The sequence below is a fragment of the Humulus lupulus genome, chromosome 1, assembly GCF_963169125.1.
Source record: "Humulus lupulus chromosome 1, drHumLupu1.1, whole genome shotgun sequence".
Taxonomy (NCBI): Eukaryota; Viridiplantae; Streptophyta; class Magnoliopsida; order Rosales; family Cannabaceae; genus Humulus; species Humulus lupulus.
The window spans coordinates 288618352-288637416 of NC_084793.1; the positions used below are offsets into that span (position 1 = coordinate 288618352).

Sequence of the window (19065 nt, forward strand, 5' to 3'; positions counted from 1 at the left end):
ACCTGCACCACACAACACCTGTGAGCCAAGGCTCAGCAAGAAAACTTATTACTACATTCATATAAGTATTAATAAATGATCATGAAATCATTCTAGGGCTCGCAGCCCTAATCAGATGATCATGGGTCATCCTGGGGTCCTGTGCCCTGAATAGATGACTTTGAAGTCATTCTGGGGTCATGTGCCCTGAATAGATGATTGTGAAGTCATTCTGGGGACCTGTGCCTTGAATAGATGACTGTGAAGTCATTCTAGGGACCTGTGTCCTAAACTATGTGATCATCATGTCACATGTGCCTTTTAGCCCTGGCTCTAAGTAACTAGCCCTATATTAGCCAATCGCTTTAGTTTTCTTCGACCATAGGGTCGGACGAGCATATAATGCTCTGTTGATTAGATCTAATCATATCGACCAGCGCTCATTACGTTATTGTCGCTCTGGACTCATAAGTAAATGTCATACGACTAGTGCTCAACACTATTGTCGTTCCTAATTGATAAATCAGAGCTTCATGACCAGCACCCAGCACTATTGTCGTTTCTGACTGATAAGTTAGTGCGTTTCTCAAGTAAACAATGCAACCAAACATTCATGATGCAACAAATATTCATATAAAGAGCACTCAACATGCTTCATCAATAATCATGTATGTCACATAATGGGTGCAATTTTCTTACCTCAGGCTCGAGCGTAAAATAAGTGAAGAATGACCCTTGAGAACGATCCTGACCTTGGTCCTTAGCAGTAACCTAATCATAACCAAATATGAAATCCCATCAATAAAATGAGTAATAAAAGGTTCCCGGACCAAGTCCTATTCCCCGGGACCTCGAACTCTACCAAACTGGGTAGTAGATTCGATCCCGAGCCTTAATGTTTGAAAACCCGCTCTAAAAATTAACATTGGCTCAAAAAGAACAGGCGGGCCGCGACCTGCCCCCAAGGGCCATGGTGTGCCTCCCAAATAGACAGCCCCCCTGTCTGGGTGCCAAGGGCGGGCCATGACTTGCCCTTGAGGGTCGCAACGTGCTATGCAGACAAAGCCTCATTAAGGCTCTGGGGGTTCGCTCAGGTCGCAGCGCCCAAGAACTCAGCCGCGACTTAACCCCACAAACCTAGCTCCCCTGCATTTCCCTCAATTCAAACTCAGCATAAAATACTTCCAAACAATCCCAATATAAAAACCAAACCTCAAAACCACATCATCACCAATCCAGCAATAAAACCCAAACTTAATAACACTTAAAACATCACCAAATACTCAATTCACAATCGAAAACTCTCAAGTTCAAACACAACTAAAACCAATAAAAAAACAGAGTTGTAAACCTCACCTCAACTAGGAATTGAATCCTTCCAGCTGCTGCAACTCAATCTTAAACCCCAAGCCTTAAAACCTCAAGCTTGAATCCTCTAACTTAGCTTCAACAATCAAACCAAAAGAGAGAGAGAAGAAGAAGAAGGTGCCCTGCTTAATAGTGGTTCATTCCACGGTTTCCCCTGGCTGAGTCTATCTATTAGCCTAAAATGACTAAAATGCCCCTAGGGCCAACCTACTTCCTCAAAGTCTTACAAGGGCAGTTTGGTCATTTGTTACCTACCCCGTTAATCATAATTAACATTTCACAATTCCCGTTACTCCTAATATCCTCAAATAATTACCAAATCATTTCCCATTACCAGCTCAATCCCGGTAATGTACTAAGTACCAAATTACCCCTAGGCTCACCTCGAGCCCGATAATTAACCCCGTTATGACTAAACCGCTAACTTGTTTCCTAGGATCGTCTCATGCCGAATAGCTCAAATATATCCACATATTAATGTGGTCTCACCCATATATTACATACATGCACATAAATATACAAATACGCCATCAATGAGCCAAAATTACGAAAATGCCCTTCTAATAAGAAATGACCCACATATATGCAAATATAGTCATATAGTAATACAACACACATAATCATGCATATAATCACATAATAATGCATTAAATCAGTTATTGCCCTTCTGACCTCCTAATCTTGGCACTAAGCCATTTTAAGGAATTTGAGACGTTACACAGTCAAAAAAGGTGGTTCTTGTTGGGGCCTTAGAAAAATTCTCAATTTATAGCCACATTGAATAGTCATATGTGGTGGTGGTGGTGGTACGACGTGGTGGAGATGGTATAATCGGTGCGGGAGATAGAGGGAAATGGGTTTTCGAGGCGAGGAATATACTGAGAGGGAAAGGGGTATTGGAGGTGAGGAAGAGAATGAAAGAAAGGGACAATAAAAAGTAAGGGAATGAGAGAGATAGTGAAAATTAAATTTTCGGGTTTTTTGTTTTTGAGTTTTAGAGATAAATGGCAGAGAATACGATGGGATCGGGGTATATAAATTTATTAGGGGCGACAGGTGATAAACAACCCGTCTCCCCTAATAGTGTCGCTCCTGAGAATCTTTTTTCTTGTAGTATCTATCAATAATAAACACACTTCTTCTCTATTCATTGAGGTGTGATTTGAATAATATCATAAATGTTTTGTACGTAGTTTGTGATCTAAAATGTTATCATATTAATTATTTTTTTTTAAAAAAAACTATAAATAATGTTTTGGTTTAATTTTTCTTTTAATATGTTTATGTCATTCTTTCATATATAATATCGTTTATTTATTTAAAATTTATATGATAATCATAACAACTTAATGAAAATAATTAATAAATTTCTTAAATAAAACTAAACAAGGGTACATTGCATGTTGCTTACACTTAGTATTTGATAAAGTATATATAACTGGTAATCAAATTAAATTAAAAAAATAATAATATATTAAAAATTATTTTTTAATGCGCCTTTTTATATAAAGAAAGAAATAATATATTTATATGTATGAAAAAAAAGCATATATATTTATATATATCTAAAAATAAGAAAGAGAGTGAGAGAATAATAGAAATGTTATATATATATGGTGAAAGAAAGAAAAAAAATATTAAAATATTTGTGAAGAAGCTTCTATTCATGAGGTATACTAAAGCTCATCCAATGGAGGTATTATAGCTCTTCCAATATTTTAAGAGTGCTCTTAGGTGTTCTTTTTCTATTTTAAAGTTTTTTTTTCTTTTGTCTAATTGTCATGAGGTAGTTCTTTCTATTGTCAATCTCAATTCTTATAAAACGGCAAACAGATTTTAATTTTATTGAGATGAAAATGAACCAGCTATATTTTTGTATTTTTTTTCATTTGAATTATTATCGTAAATACAATTATTATTTTATTAAAAAAAATATTGTATTGATTAGTATTAGTTTTCTAATTTTATGAGATTACAAACACATAATTACTATTTTAATGTACAGTTATTTTATTTTTATTTTTAAAACTAAAATTTTAAATTTCAAAATTAAAATAAAATCATATATATATAATAACTTCTTCGTTACTAAAAATGTATGTAACCACAAGTAAATATGGGAAACACACCATATATACACACACATATAGTCATTCTAAAAGCTCTCTGCCTCCTTGTATCATAAACAATTTATTTTTATTTTGTTTATAACTTACTTTGACTAAAATCAATACACGAAGAAGTTGGGGCTGAAAGAAGTGGTGTATTACTTGTTCAATTATTCCACTTCTTTGGGTGGCTAGAACAAAGATTAAGCTTCTAATATATTTATAGATTCCAATCTGATGGATATCAAAGTATAATACAGATCAGTTAGGCATAACATCAGAGAAGAACAACTCAAACTGAAATCAAATTACAAAGAGGGAGAAAAAAAAGATAAAACTAAAATCAAAGACTAAGATTGAGATTTAAGTCCAGCATATTACTACTACTGTTGTTGTTGTTATGATGGTGTATTTCAGATAGTGGTTTTGGCAACTTCCCCACTCGAAAACTTCCTGGCCAAACTAAATCCATGGTTTCTTCAAGCATAAAGGGAACTGTAGTCCATGGCATCCCGGACCCAAATCCAGTTTCTGCTTCACTAAATCTTGCAACCATGGCAGACCCTACTTCTCTACTACTATTACTACTAGGCTTGTGAACCAGGGAGTGGGGCTGGACTCCAAGCGATCGAGGCGTCCCTTGGTTGAAGGGGTTAAACCCCATTGTGGTCATCATCATCCTATGAGAGTGGTACCTCTTGGCTGCTCCTCTTTCTCTCTTGTGAGCATTTTGGTGACCCCCCAAGGCCTGTGAGCTATAGAACTTTCTCATGCAAAAGTTACAAGAGAAAACCTTGTTATTTGTACTAGTAGTACTTGCTGGTTTTGATGATGCTGATGATTGAGGATCAAAGTCTCCAGCTGAAAACGATAATTGGTTTTGGTTGAGGCCTCCTAAGCTTAACCAATCCCCAAGATTATTGTCGTTTTCTGCTGATCCTCCTCTACCACTTCCAGTACTTGTTCTTGATTCCACATCTTGGTGGTAATTTGTCTCAGCTGAAAATTCATTTCCAGCTTCTTCCTCCTGATCTTGATTCTCACCCTTGAAAAACATTGCAATATACAAAGACACAAAAGATTTTGAGAAAAGGAACTGAATATTAATGGAGTCTAGCTAGCTTGTGTGTGATCAGTTGTTTTTTTATGTGATAAGGGGATTAAGAATTGTGGGCGGTTGGTCTTAAATAAGGGGTTGAATAAAAAAAAGTAAATGTTAGGAGGGTGAGTGTGAGAGAGAGATATGTATATATATAACAATATGTAAGAGGGTTCAGATTGTGGCAGAAGAGATATTAATATTAAAATATATCTCAAAATTTGGTGTTCCCATCCAGTGATGCTTGACAATTTTGAGGGGGCAGACCAGAGAGGCTTATGTCATCTTTGGATTCCTGACTCATCTTTTGCCTCACACCTCTCAGACTCAGCTGCAGCATCACTTATAGTAAGGATTCTCTTTGGATATGGAGTAATAAATATAACAAGTGGTTTAACTATGCACTACTTTTCCGAAGAGCCAAATCATGGTAAATTTGTTTGATCCTTCTTGCTTCGCTAATAGGGTGTTGAATGATGCTCTCTCAACTCAACTAGTACTACTCCTAGTCCATGTCAGTTCTAAACCACCCATAATAATAAAATAAAACAAAATAAAAAGTACTACACGACAGTGGAAAGTTAATTCAAAGTACTTTTTTCCCCTTTTCACATGTTCATGGGAAATACTGTTAGTCACAGTACTTGTACTTCTACTATTACTTCAGTGCCTTTCATTTCCCCTAAAAGAAAAATGCCATGACTCAAAAGCCTGCTTATTCAAAGTAGTTTATAGTATATAAACCAAGCACCTTCCATTTCCTTTCTTCTACCTATTCAAACTTTTTTGTTTAGCCAAAGTCAACTAAATTTACTTTCCAGATACTTAAAGGTCAGTCAGTTTATCACATTTTCATGTACATTTCATGGCTATTATCTGGTGTTGGAGATTATTTGCTTCTTAAATGACCCTTTGGCCTTTATCTAAAAAAAAGCATATATATGAAAGGAAGAAGGCCCACAAAAGCATACAGGGATTGCACAACTCTCTTCAATGAGTTAACGACAAGCCTTTCAATGAAGAAAGTGGTGGAGTGAGTGGGGATGCTACTAAATATATATATAATTCTTTTAACATAATTATCATGGACATGATCATGCAGTTTGAAGAGTTTTTGTAGGACCCAATAACTGATAATAATGGTGAAGAGAAAAGAAATAATGAAATAATTAAAAATATATATATAAAAAAAATTGCAATGCAAGAGGTGGAGTGTATTTGCCAATAGTTGTGTTTTTCTTTCAAAACAAAAGGATCTTTGTGGGTGTCTACATGCAGTGGGTTATGTAAATGTACAGTAGGAGAAGTGCATTTAGAACCACTTGTGATTATTCTCAGAAATCAGAATCTTGCTATTCTAATATTTATTTATTTATTTAGCTTGTAATAATAATTTATAAATTTTATTATTTAAAAATAATATCATGATAAAACAACTCTCTCATATAAGGGTATTTGAGTGTGATGAAAGCACAGTAGATGTGGTGCAGAAGCTTCATGGAATTAAAATAATTGGTGGTGATGCATTGATGAGTCAGATCTTGAAGATTGTATATTGTCTTATTAATAGTGTCCATTACAGTCAAGAACAGTACCAAAAGAAAAGTGAGAATGAATAAACAGACAAAACCAATGTGAACTCAATGGCCTTTTATGAAAAACACCGAGAAGTGTCTTAATCATTGAGGTTTTATAATAATTTAAAGTAGAACTAATACTAATCTTTTCTATTTGTAAACTCATTTAACTTCTCTTATGAAAGACTTAAAGTGTATTATTAAAAACCCTATGTGCATATTAAAAAATTCATGGCAAATCAAGTCACAGTCTTATCTTGTATAGCATCAAATAAAGTATGTTGTTGATAAAGATCCAAGCAAAAGAGCAACAATTATGGATGCTGGGAAATATGCTATTCATCTTAGCATTATAGACAGAGTGATAGAGACTTATCAGTTCCAAGAACTATAACAAAGAACATACCTTGTTGAAAAGACTTGGCTTTAAAGTAGTTCTCATCAGTTGAGTACTCACACATACATTATTGGAATAATTATTTATAAGATATACAGTTCCTGTAATGGAATTAAACTCAAGAATCCATGAATTGTTATAATAAACATTATTTTTGGCTGGTTTATTCTGATATATTCTTATACACAAATTAAACTTGCAATAATGTAGTGGAATAATTTGAAAAGGGTATCCTTTGTTTTTTGAGATGTACATCAAGAAAAAGACTAGTCATTACTCTTCACAACTCAAATCTTATGGACCTGATTCCCAATTAAGCAAAAGATTTCCAATCTGTTTATTTCCATAACTTATATACTAGTGTTATTCTGATGTAATAACTGCACATTATACCATGGAAAAAAAACTGTTTTGTTATTGTTCCCTCAAGTTGAAACTTAGAATATTAAGCTTATTATTACATCGATCTGGGATGTTGACTCCTTCATCAGAACTGGGAAATTAATTTGATTAAAATGAAAAAGAGCCAAATTCGTACACAAGATTGGGGTACTTTAGATTGACTTCAAAAACATCAAAAAACAAGAAGAATCTAATCCTTGGATAGCACATGAAAGAGTACTTGTTTAGAATGAACTAGACGTGTTTCATTCAGGACCATATTTATATGAATAGCCAAATATACGAAGAAGTGGAAGAAAAAATATAGGTAATTATTCATATATACAAGCATTTTAAATCATTCAAAAGAGTCGTACCTCAATATGAGGTAACAATACTAAGAGTATAGCTGAGCTGCCTCCTATATCCCGACTCTGATATATATATATATATATATGTTTAAAATAAATAAATAAATTTACAAAATATATATATATATATAAATATATGTAGAAGAGACCCATATTCTAGTGTAAGACAAGAAACATGGGATGGGACATGGCATAATGGAGGCTTTAGTGGCTGGCTGGGACAGAGTGCCGGGGCTTGGTTAGAACACTTGCATGTGCAATTAATACGTTTATTTTGTTATTCAATATCATGGTTTACACCCATATTTTGCTCCCTTTTTCATGTACGATGCTGCATTTCCTCCTATTAGGTTTGTCATGCAAGCCTCACAAACAAGACTATTATGAAGTAAAAGAATGATTGTGAGGATCTGTTTTCTCCATCAACTAATTCAATCATAGCTTCAGAATAGAATTCGTTGCTCAACTTAAATTCAATAGATGCCAGATGATACTTCCACTATATTTAATAACCTATAATTCGGGCAAAATAATAGTACTTCGACAATCAAATTAGAAAGAAGAAAAAATCTCCTATTTATCTCTTGATATATTTAACGAAAAAAAAATGATTTCATGAAATTATTCCAAGTATTTCAATTAAAGTTATCATAGTTGGTGCTCCATGTTATAAGAAGCAAGCGGTGGAATCAAAAGAGCACCTGTTTTGGCGTGTGTCCTCAAGCCCAATAGTTAGGCCTAAGATGTCGTGTGGGGCTCAGCCCAATCTAAATCCATAAAGGAAAAATTACATATAGTACTGTAAATTTTTTTAAAAACATTTACAAGTTCGAAATTTTACAAAAATTACAAAATCCAAATAGCAATTTATAACAGTTTTGTAATTGCTTGTTACAATTTTTTATTTAGTCCGTAAATTATGTTTACAAAATTGCAACATATGCTTACAAACTTGTAAATTTTAGTTAAAAAAAATTATATTGTTACAAATTTGTAAACTTTGTTTACAAAAAAAAAAAATCCATATTTACAATTATGTTACTCCGTATTTTTATAATTTTGTACAGATTCCATATTTTTAGTTTTTTTTTAAATTTAATCTTAGAAAAATATGTGAATTTCCCTTCCATAAATGGTAGTGTAATACTAGGTTAGGCCCAAGCCCATTTTTTTGAGGCTATGTTGCCCATTGAGGCATCCTGCCACCACCTATGGGGGTGTTTGGTATGGGGGTTTGGTTTGGTGGGAATGAGAATGTCAAATCTAACCCATGTTTGGTAAATTTATTTTTAATGACTTGGGGATTTGTGTTTCTAAGTGAGTCTCATTTTTTAGCTTGATTTGAGGATAATCTTAACTCCTCTAAACACTTGAATTTCACATTCTCTTAATCTAAACTCTCTCTAACTCTACTCCTCCAAATCCAAACCCCATACCAAACACCCCATTAGGGTCGAGCAGGTAAAACATGCCCTAGCAGAGGCACAAAACGAGCTTTGCCGCGTGAGAACTTAACATGTTGAAATCGTTGATGATAAGGCCACCATGATGAATAGTCTTCATTGTAGCACCAAAATGTTGACACTCATAAATGCTAACGATAATTTTATATAAATATGATGGTTATTTTTTATTATAGTTGTGAATGATCAAGAAAACAAGAGATTTACGTAGTTCAACCTAAAATATTAATCTATATTCTCGAGTATTTTATTAATCTGTGATACATAATTTAAAATATTTTGGCATTCAAAATGTTTCTTCCCTCAATATGGAGCTGAACCTAACGTTTTATAATAAATGAGATATTTTACTATTTTGTTATAACCACAATAAATTTAAAATACAAAATGAAAAAGTGGATATTTAGAATAATATTCAAAGTTTCTTAAACTTACAAATGTTGATTAATAAACCTTGTTGCGTTTTTAATTCTATTTTTTTTATTCATAAAAAATAATCCAGCAATGAACTCTGCCTTGATCACTTCCTTTTTGAAAATCTTGAGAACATGCTCTAAAGGAGCTTTTGCTCATGGTTGTAATGTGCCAAGCACCCTTCTCGAAAATCTAGTGTCCCAAGGTCTTCATTGAACTTTCATTTTTCGAACTGGCTAAGCTTTTTACTTCATGTAGAAGTCTTTCTTATTTTAGTCATACCCAACTTGCTCAGATAACTGTATCATACTCTTTGTTGTTTTGTGTGCTCCAAAAACATGCTCAATAGGTCTCTTGTAAAATCAATCTCTTTTTTTTTTTTTGAGTTCCAAATAAAATAGAAATTAAGGAGTATCAACTATCTTCTTTTTTTTGAGTTCCAAATAAAACAGAAATTGAGGAGTATCAACTATCTTCAAGGGTGGATCATGGATAACAATTTTCACTTTATATTCAATGGCTATTATGGTTGTTTTTTAGTTGAATCATCAATTCATTACAAACCAATGGCAAAAGATTAATAAAGTTGCAGTCATTTGGAATGAATATACATTTCACCTCAAATTTGATGTATCATTTATTTTCATTTCATTTATGATTGTGTTGAATGAGAATTACTATTACATTGATTTAATATTAATTAATCAGAATATATATAAATACAGGGAAAAAATTAATATCAAAAGTGTTAGACAATATATTAAAAAACAAGTATTACACAACAATTGTTTCATGTTTGATATTAAAGAAAATATGCAATGCTGATAATACAAAATAAATTATACTGTTTTCTAAAAAATTAGTAAGATTCAGCTGATCTTTTAATTTTAGATCCTAAGTAAACCAAATTTACAAAAGAAGGAAAATTTATTTTCAATAAAATATATATAAAGTTTGATTAAACTATTTTCAAATGAATTGAAAACTAAAGTATATCAATTAGCAAAATATTGTATATTGAATTTATAATTTTAATATTAAAAAAAAATTGAGAAGTAGTATGAAATTTCCATAACAATTTTTTTTTTAGTAAATTTAATGAATTTGTTGACTTTTACAAACTCTAAAATAAATGATTAATATGTATGTGGATTGTGATACAATCCTATTCATCGTTTCGTTAATTGATATTAGTATAATTAAAATTCTTTCTCCCAAAACATCTAATAAAAATAAATTTTAATTTATAAAAATTTAAAATTAAATATATGAAAATATGAATTTAAATAAGTATATAGTTGAATAATTTAAATAAATAGAGAATGGGTGAAATTTTGAGTGTTTCCAATTTGGGACAGGATTTTTATTCAATACATTATAAAAACGACCTGTCGTGCTTCATGATGAAACGACTTTATCTTCTTCCATCTTTCCAAAACTAGTGGAGTTAATCAGTGCTTATAGTTGTGGCTTCTAATCGAATGTGAAAGTGGAACCCACCTGACCATAAACAACCGCCAATTTCTTCCTCGTCGGCAACCTGTTCTTCGCTTTGGTGGATGATTCGAGAAAAAGGAAAAGATCAAATCTTTCGACCATTGATTTCTGGGCCATCCGCCATCCAGAGGAAGAGTACTAAGAACGAGTGCTTTAACTTTTAGGTTCATCTACGATGATGATGGCATTCTTTGACTGATAATCCTTGCCAAGTTTCACCTTTCTTTTCTTGGTCCCAGGCAAGTCATTTCTAGCTGGGTCTTTGATTCAACACAAAGGCTCTTTGATTCTCAGTCTGAAAAACTTAATGGGTCGGCTTCAATTATGGAAATGGTTGGAGGGTTTTCATCTAAACGAAATGAAATTGATGTTATTTTTTTTAATTCTTGATAGTCCATTCCTCTATTAGGTTAGTTGGTGGGTTAATGTTGGTTTATTTGGACTGATTTGAATTAACGAGGTTAGATACTAGGAGTTTAAACTCGTTAATCTTGATTGACCATGGTAGATAATCAATCAATATTTAAGAAAGCATTGGGATAAGATTAGTTTAATATAAAATTATGTGAGTTGTCCATATGTGCTCCATCAGTTGTCAACTCTTGGAATGTCAAGTAGCAAAACTACTAGTCAATGCACCTAATAACACCATAAGCTAACTAATATTAAACTTGAGAAAATATATAGTAGTTGTAACTTATATTTGAAGGTTAGCTAGGTTGAATCAGTCGCCTTTGGTTGGTAGGTTATGGAATTTGTAACTTGGAAATTTAGAACTCTACTATTTCTATAATCATTTTTGTGACTTCACAATAGCTCGAGTTTTTTTTATTTTTTTTTATAAAAAACAATAACTTGAGTTAGAAACTTAACAAGTGACTGAGACAGAGGGAGTTGAATAACATCATAATATGGAGAAGACAAAGGGCTGCGGAGTTGCAGGTGCAAAAGAAAAGCAGGTGGTTTCAGCTTCGCGGCCGCCGCCTCCACCACCTCTTCCGAGGTTCTGGGTTAAGAAGACCAATCCAGAGAGTGTGACAAAACAAGAAATTGCTATATTTTGGAGGCAGAAACGCATAGATGAAGAAGATCATCTTCTTGCTGCTATCAAGACAGCTGCTCGCATTAGGGCTCGTAATCTCTCTGTAAGATTCCTTAAAACATATTTGCAGTCATTCTGACTTTGAGTGGTAGAAGATAAATTTTCATAGATGTAAAGTTTATAAAATAAAATTTTAGTATGATTAATAACTTGTTTATGGCGCTAGTTGGAAGATAAAAACTATGTGCTTTAATCATCTTAAATCATGCAAGATTGGTAGAACATAAGTTTTCATAGATGTAAAGTTAATAAAATGGAATTTTACTATGATCAATAACTTGCTTATGGCGCCAGTTTAAAGATAAAAACTATGTGCTTTAGTCATCTTAAATCATGAAATGCTACATTATCTCTCTAGTGTTAGTTTGGTTTTGAAATTTGGATTGTAGGTGCTGCAAACTTTTTCATTTTCTTACATTTCTTTATTATATGTGGAAATTTGTATGGTGGACTAGGAAGAAGATTACAAATGGTTCGAAGAGTCTTTAATGGATGAGGAAAGAGATGCCAAGGAGAATAAAAGAGCTGCTACAAAAGACAGCAACAAGGAGGAGAATTCCAATGAAATTCGAGTTGGGATAAAGGACTGGTTAGCTGACACATCAATGACTTGCTTTGATACACTTTTGTTATCTTGTTTGTTTGATGATGATTTGTTAAAACATCTTGAAGATATCTTTAACTCATAGTTTCATTTTTAAAAACAAAAACAACAATCAAGCTCTATTCACAACTAAGAAACTTTGCAATAAACCTATGCAGGTGGACAAAAAGCAAGTATGCATACTTGAACCAACCGGCAATCAAATCCAGGAACCCTCCAAAACGAAGAAGCTCCACTTATGTTCCAAATTGTTTCACTTATAATCCCACTCCTCTCTATCCTACCTCTCTTGGTGTTTTTTAGACCATTGGAGAAGCTTTCCCTATTGAACAATTTGTATGTTTTGCTTTACTAAGTTATGTATTGATTTTAATCTTTTGAAAAAATAAGCTTGCTTTGTTTGTAAACATCATTGAAACTAGTTGAATATTGTAAAAAGTGCTTGATTTTGTTTCTTTGAACTATTAATTGTGTATTTTAGTACTTTCACCATATGCAACTAGTTGTATTGGTTCACAATAAAAGTAGGGGTATCTGTAGTTAGGTTTGTCGTTTTTATTTAAAGTGGGAACCAAGCCAAACCAGCAATTTGATTTCCAAAAGTTTTTTATAACCAAACATGTATAGTTTCAATTGGTTGGTTTTTGCCTAAACTTTTCCAAACAAAATACTGGCGATTAAATTTGTTAACTATCGAATGTCTTGAATAAGATATGAAAAATAATACATAAAACTACTCACCTAATATATTTTTTTCAGGTAAAATAAACTATATTTACATTTTATATATCCAATGAAAAGGTATATATATATATATATATATATCTAGGGGCATTACATTGATATCTCAAAATTTTATAAAAAAACTCATTTATTATACATGAATAAAATATAATATATTATTTAAATTATGGACATGTTTATCTATTTTTTCTCTCTTTCATAATTTTGATCCATGGTCATTATTAAAAAATTGAAATTAATAAAAGCTTCATGAATGAATTATAAAATAATTTAATTTGAATTTTTTAATTTATAAATTGAGCGCGTACATTATATTTTTCATTTTTGAGTATAAATATTGTCACTCTTAACTATAATTAGGAGTAATACCAAAAATACTCCATTTGATATGTCTACAGACCTTCAAAAAATAGTAAAAATTTTTAAACCTCAAATGTATAATAAATGTACAAAACACATCTAAAACGATATAATTTTTTTTCTTTTTCGCCAAATGATAAAATTCATAAAACTAAAACAAAGCTACATTGGTTGTGCAGATGACTGGTTTAGTGAAGTGCAACCCGTGGAGTGGTGTCTCCGGTTGGGTGGGCTTTCGAGTGTAGGTCACTTGACAGCATTGGGTTTGTGAAGGAGGGACTCAAATTCAGCAATTTGTGTCCTTGCTTCCAGGCGAGTGGTTTTTGTGGTTGGCTCAGGCTAGACATGGTCTCGTTAGTGATGGCGTTGCTCTTACGGATTGGGTGTTGCTTTTTGGCGGCTTCTTGTGTCCTTTTAGTTTTTCATTTTTTTGATTTATTGTTGTTTTTTTATTCATAAGGTTTCTGTTGTGGGTGGTAGGGGTGAACATTTGACTCGCAAAATCCAAAAATTCGCTTGACCCGCAACGCCAAAACTTGTTTGTTTGCCAAACTTATAATTTCGGTTCGGATTCGACTCGAATCCGAGTATATTTGGATCGGGTTTTGGTGTAATAAATACACATACACGGGTTTGGGTTTTGGTTACACTTGAACCCAAACAAATAAAAAAATAAAATTTTATTTTAATTTTAATTCAAATCTGATGACAGAAAAACCCTAAACCCCTACGCTTCCAATTTTTTTTTACCAAGACTCAATTCTTAAAAATATTAATTGAACCAAACTAACAACAAAGTTAAAAAAAATATGTGAAAAATAAAATTAAAAAAATATCAAAAATTGGTATATTTAAAAAAATTTACCAATGCCCATTTTCAACCCAAAACTCATTTTCGGCCCAATCCCACCCAAAATTCGATCCCACCTTACCAAGCCTGAAACTCAAAATTATCCAAAAAACCAAAAAATTCAGAACAGGTTTGGTACCCCATTTCCCAATCCAAAACCCGCAAAATCCGAACCTGATGAACCCGAAAACTCGACTCATGTGCATCCCTAGTGGGTGGTTGTGGATCATTTTAATAAAGATGTGGTTTTTTTTTTTTTGAAAGAGATAATTAGTTCAAGTTTGAATATAAAAGTTGAGTAAGGCTAAGTAGCTCATAAATAATCTACTTTAGCATAAAAAGCTGTCCATTGTTCCAATCTCCCAGCTACACAAACCTAAAAGTAATATTCAATATATTAAAGTTTATGGCATTAAATAATTATTTCCTTTTTGTTATAAATAATGTGTTGAACAAATAGAAACGTAACAAATTGGCAGGCAGTATGGCATTTTTATATTTACACTATGGAATCCAATAGTCTATTATCATGGAGAACTAATTAACTAATGACAGATTTAGAAGAGTACCAGTTGACTAGATTCACATTCATGGAAAACAACTTCATTGCCATATATATATGTCATTTTCTTTTCTTTTTCTAAATTTCAAATAAATTAATGAACAATACGTATGCCATATGAGTATATATAAAAATAATAAACTACTAATAGATTATAGATTGCATATTCCTTTTTCTTTGGGTTACTTGGAAGATTACATATTCAATTTGATGTCCTAGTTCACACTATTATTCATCTATTTTATTTATTTTGTGCTAGATATAAAATAGATAAGATAGCATTAATGCTTACCCATTAATGGGAAGAAAAAAAAAACCTTTCTGTATTTCTCTATTCCTCACAATTTTAGATTAGAATAGGGAAAACCCAACCTTGAAACTGTGGACAATATAATTATTAGAGGGGAACGAAACTTACATCTAATTGTAAAAGTCATCTAATCTACCGTGCATAATTATATTGGAACTAAGCATGAAATGGCTCAATAATTATCCATTAATTAAAAAATTGTTCATGATTAAAAAAAAAACATACCAAAGTACTAAAATTACGTATATACCCTTTCCTATATCAATTTCTCATACTAAATTATGATCAACTTACCTATTTGTTTTCTCTTCAAAAGGAAAGGTAAGAGATAAAATAAGAACTTAAGTTAATAAGGGCTAGTTCAAGTGGTTTGATGTGTGAGTGTGTGTGGGAAGGGGAGGAGTTTAAATTTCAATTGTATCAAAAATAAAAAGAAAAATAAATAAATAAGTAATAAAACAAAGGGTAAAGAGGTAAAATAATGAGGACCAATCACTTTGAAAGACTATTTACTCACGACATGTTTGAGATAAATTTTAATTTAGCCGCTTTTTGAAAAAGTTGTGCAATAAAGGTATTTGGTAAACCATCATAAAACAACTTATTCAAGAATTTATGCATAAGCTATTGTGGTTTTATGCCTTAATTAAAACATAATTTCTTTTTAATCTAATTTATTATCAATAAAAGAATATAAATAATTTTTTGACTTGGTTAAATACTTTACTCACATGTTTTATTTTCATGATTATTTGTTTAATATAAACTTCTATTAAATCCCGAGCATATAACTGATCATATTTATAGTGACGTAATCACAGTAGAATATAAATATGATTATATGTTCAAAATTAGTTAGTCCTAAGATGAGTCAGTGCACAGGATTTACATTGACTTGGCAATCTACGATATGATCTACTTACACATTACAGTGTTATGTTATTTCCAGAACATTAACAAAGTAGATAAGATTGGATGTATTTGTTACATCAGACAAGATCGATATTAACAGTTGATAAGATAAGTAAACATACCGTTATTATCTATTCTAGACATATCATATAGTTGACTATAGGTCAATTCAATCTCAATTCTGAGTGGTTAGTGTTCTAACTGATTGTATATTTGAGTTCTTTGACTTGTTCGTTACCAGCTTACCCTATGGACTAGCCCATACTTACATCTTGGGAACTCGGTAGTATAATTGAGTGGGAGTGCTAATCATAGATATGAACATCTATAGCTTCTGATGAAGAAGTGAAACGATGGTTTCCTTTTAGTTTGGTTCAAGGTGTTAAATGATAGAGATCTCATTTCAGTAATTAAATTAGTTTACTGAAATATCATTTACAATGAACTAAGTGTTTTAAGGATAAAATACAATGAGGAGTAAAACGGTATTTTAGTCCTATCTCATTGTAGACCGTCTATAGAGGATTGAGTGACAATTATAGTTGTAACAATGGATAATTTTAGCTCGCGCATTCGGTTATATCCAAACACTTTATTTTTAATAATCTGGTTATGTCCAAATTATCTTAGCTCGCACATTTGGTTATATCCAAACACTTTATTTTTAATAATCTAGTTATGTCCAAATTATCTTAGCTCGCACATTTGGTTGTATCCAAACACTTTATTTTTAGAATACACTTTTAACTTTTATGTCGGGTTAACGGTCCAGACATTTGTTTGTTTTTGTGTATGCTATATTTGGTTATTTTTTTTCAAACTTATGGTATATATACCACTGATGCCCCCTTAATGTCCTATGAGTGTCCATAGGTTATTAAATCAAGAGAGTTTGGAAAAAAGACAACATATTGAAACGAAAATGATCTTTATTCAAAATTGAACAATTTATTAACAGAAACTTTGTAAAGATAAACAAGCACGGTTACAGAAGACATCATTCCTACACTATTGATAGTGAGGTTGTAGATGTTCGCCATTCCATGCTCGTGGTACCAATTCTCCGTCTAATCTCGTCAATTTGTAGATGTCAGGTCGAATAACTAACTCGATTTGATAAGGTCCTTCCCAGTTGGGCCTGAGTACGCCAGTGGCTGGGTCCCTTGTAGCTAGGAACACACGCCTTAACACCAAGTCTCCCAATCTGCATTTCCTATCCGAACCTTTTTGTTAAAATATCAGGTAGCTCGTTGTTGATATGATGCGTTCTTTAGTTGAGCTTCATCTCGTCTTTCTTCAATAAGGTCCAGACTTACTTCGAGCTGGGATTGGTTCGAGGCTTGATCACAAGCATGGCTATGAATAGTGGGTATTTCGACCTCGATTGGTAACATGGCCTCGCATCCATATGCCAGAGAAAAAGGGGTATGTCTTGTTGAAGTGCGAGTCGTAGTTCGATATGCCCACAAGACTTGGGGCAACTCCTCGGGCCATTCTCCCTTAGCTTCTTCCAATTTCTTTTTCATAGAACTCTTGAGAGTCTTATTCACAGCTTCGACTTGACCATTTGCTTGGGAATGGGCAGTAGATGAGAAGCTCTTCATTATCCCATTTTTCTCACAAAAATTGGTGAATAATTCACTGTTGAATTGAGTACCATTATCTGATACTATTTTCCTTGGCATTCCATATCGACAGATGATGTTTTTTACCACAAAGTCCAAGGCTTTCTTCGAGGTAATCGTTGCCAGAGGTTTGACCTCGATCCACACCGCGACCACTGCGTACTTAACTCCACCTTTGCCAATTGGCAACGAGCCTATGAGATCAATTCCCCACACCGCAAATGGCAATGGGGAGGTCATCATAGTTAGCTCACATGGTGGAGTTCGCGGGATTGTAGCGAACCGCTGGCATTTATCGCATTTCTTGACGTACTCAAATGCGTCTGCTTTGATAGTGGGGCCAGAAGTATCCTTGTCTTATAATTTTCTTAGATAGGCTATGCCCCCCAGTGTGGTCTCCACAAAATCCTTCATGAATTTCTTCTGGGATTTTCTTGGCCTCGGGTGGAGTCACACATCAGAGTAATGGCATAGGGTATCCTCTCCGATATAACCTTCCTTCCACAATAGTGTATCTGGGAATCTGATACATCAATTTTCAAGCCTTGTTCCGTTCTGCTGGGAGAATGTCGGTTTCGAGGTAATCAACTATATGGGTCATCCAGGTTGGTTCGAAGTTAATCATGCAGACATATTTCTGTTCAGGCTCGCTAATACTGGGTGTCGGCAGGTGCTCAATTGGCACAACATTCAACGCATCAACCTTGGTGGATGTGGTGAGCCTGGCTTGGGCGTCTGCATTTGAATTTTGTTCTTGAGGAACCTGCTCTATCGTGTAGAACTCGAAATGTTCGAGTGTTGCTCTCGCTTTTTCTAAATATGCGGCCATCTTTGTTCCACGAGCCTGGTATTCTCCTAAGATTTGGTTGACCACCAACTGCGAGTCACTGTAACAATGTATCACTTTAGCCCTGAGCTCCTTGGCTATTCGAAGTCCTGCTAATAGAGCTTCGTATTCAGCCTCGTTGTTAGACGCTTCAAAGTTGAACCTCAAGGCGGAGTGAAATCAACTTCCAGTTGGAGTAATCAATATTATCCCTGCCCCCGATCCATTTTCGTTGGAAGATCCATCGACATAAAGTTTCCACAGCTCGCAGGCTGGGGTTATAACTTCGTTGTCGGACACTCCTGTACATTCCACAATGAAGTCTGCCAGGGCCTGCCCTTTTATGGTCGTTCATCTTCCCACGTTCGGGGGTTGCTGTTCTGGGCAGGTGGTACAGTTGCTGCCCTCTGGCTGGTGGAAGCCTGGTTGGGGTTTTGATTTCTCACATACTGTCTGAAATATCCTCTCGAGATCAATCCTTCGATCTCATCTTTTAATTGGCTGCATTCATCGGTT

General features: G+C 33.4%; 2 protein-coding genes across 2 annotated transcripts; one reads left to right on the forward strand and one right to left on the reverse strand.

Annotated features, from left to right (window-relative positions):
• Positions 1-3590: 3590 nt before the first annotated feature.
• Positions 3591-4989, reverse strand: LOC133808776 (zinc finger protein 7-like). The gene has a single exon (XM_062245894.1). It carries the CDS (start codon positions 4510-4512, stop codon positions 3799-3801), a length of 714 nt encoding a protein of 237 aa, XP_062101878.1. The 5' UTR covers positions 4513-4989; the 3' UTR covers positions 3591-3798.
• Positions 4990-10598: 5609 nt separating this feature from the next.
• Positions 10599-12824, forward strand: LOC133808792 (uncharacterized). The gene is made up of 3 exons (XM_062245895.1): positions 10599-11799; positions 12212-12345; positions 12519-12824. Exons 1-3 carry the CDS (start codon positions 11566-11568, stop codon positions 12661-12663), a joined length of 513 nt encoding a protein of 170 aa, XP_062101879.1. The 5' UTR covers positions 10599-11565; the 3' UTR covers positions 12664-12824.
• The last annotated feature ends 6241 nt before the right edge of the window (positions 12825-19065 follow it).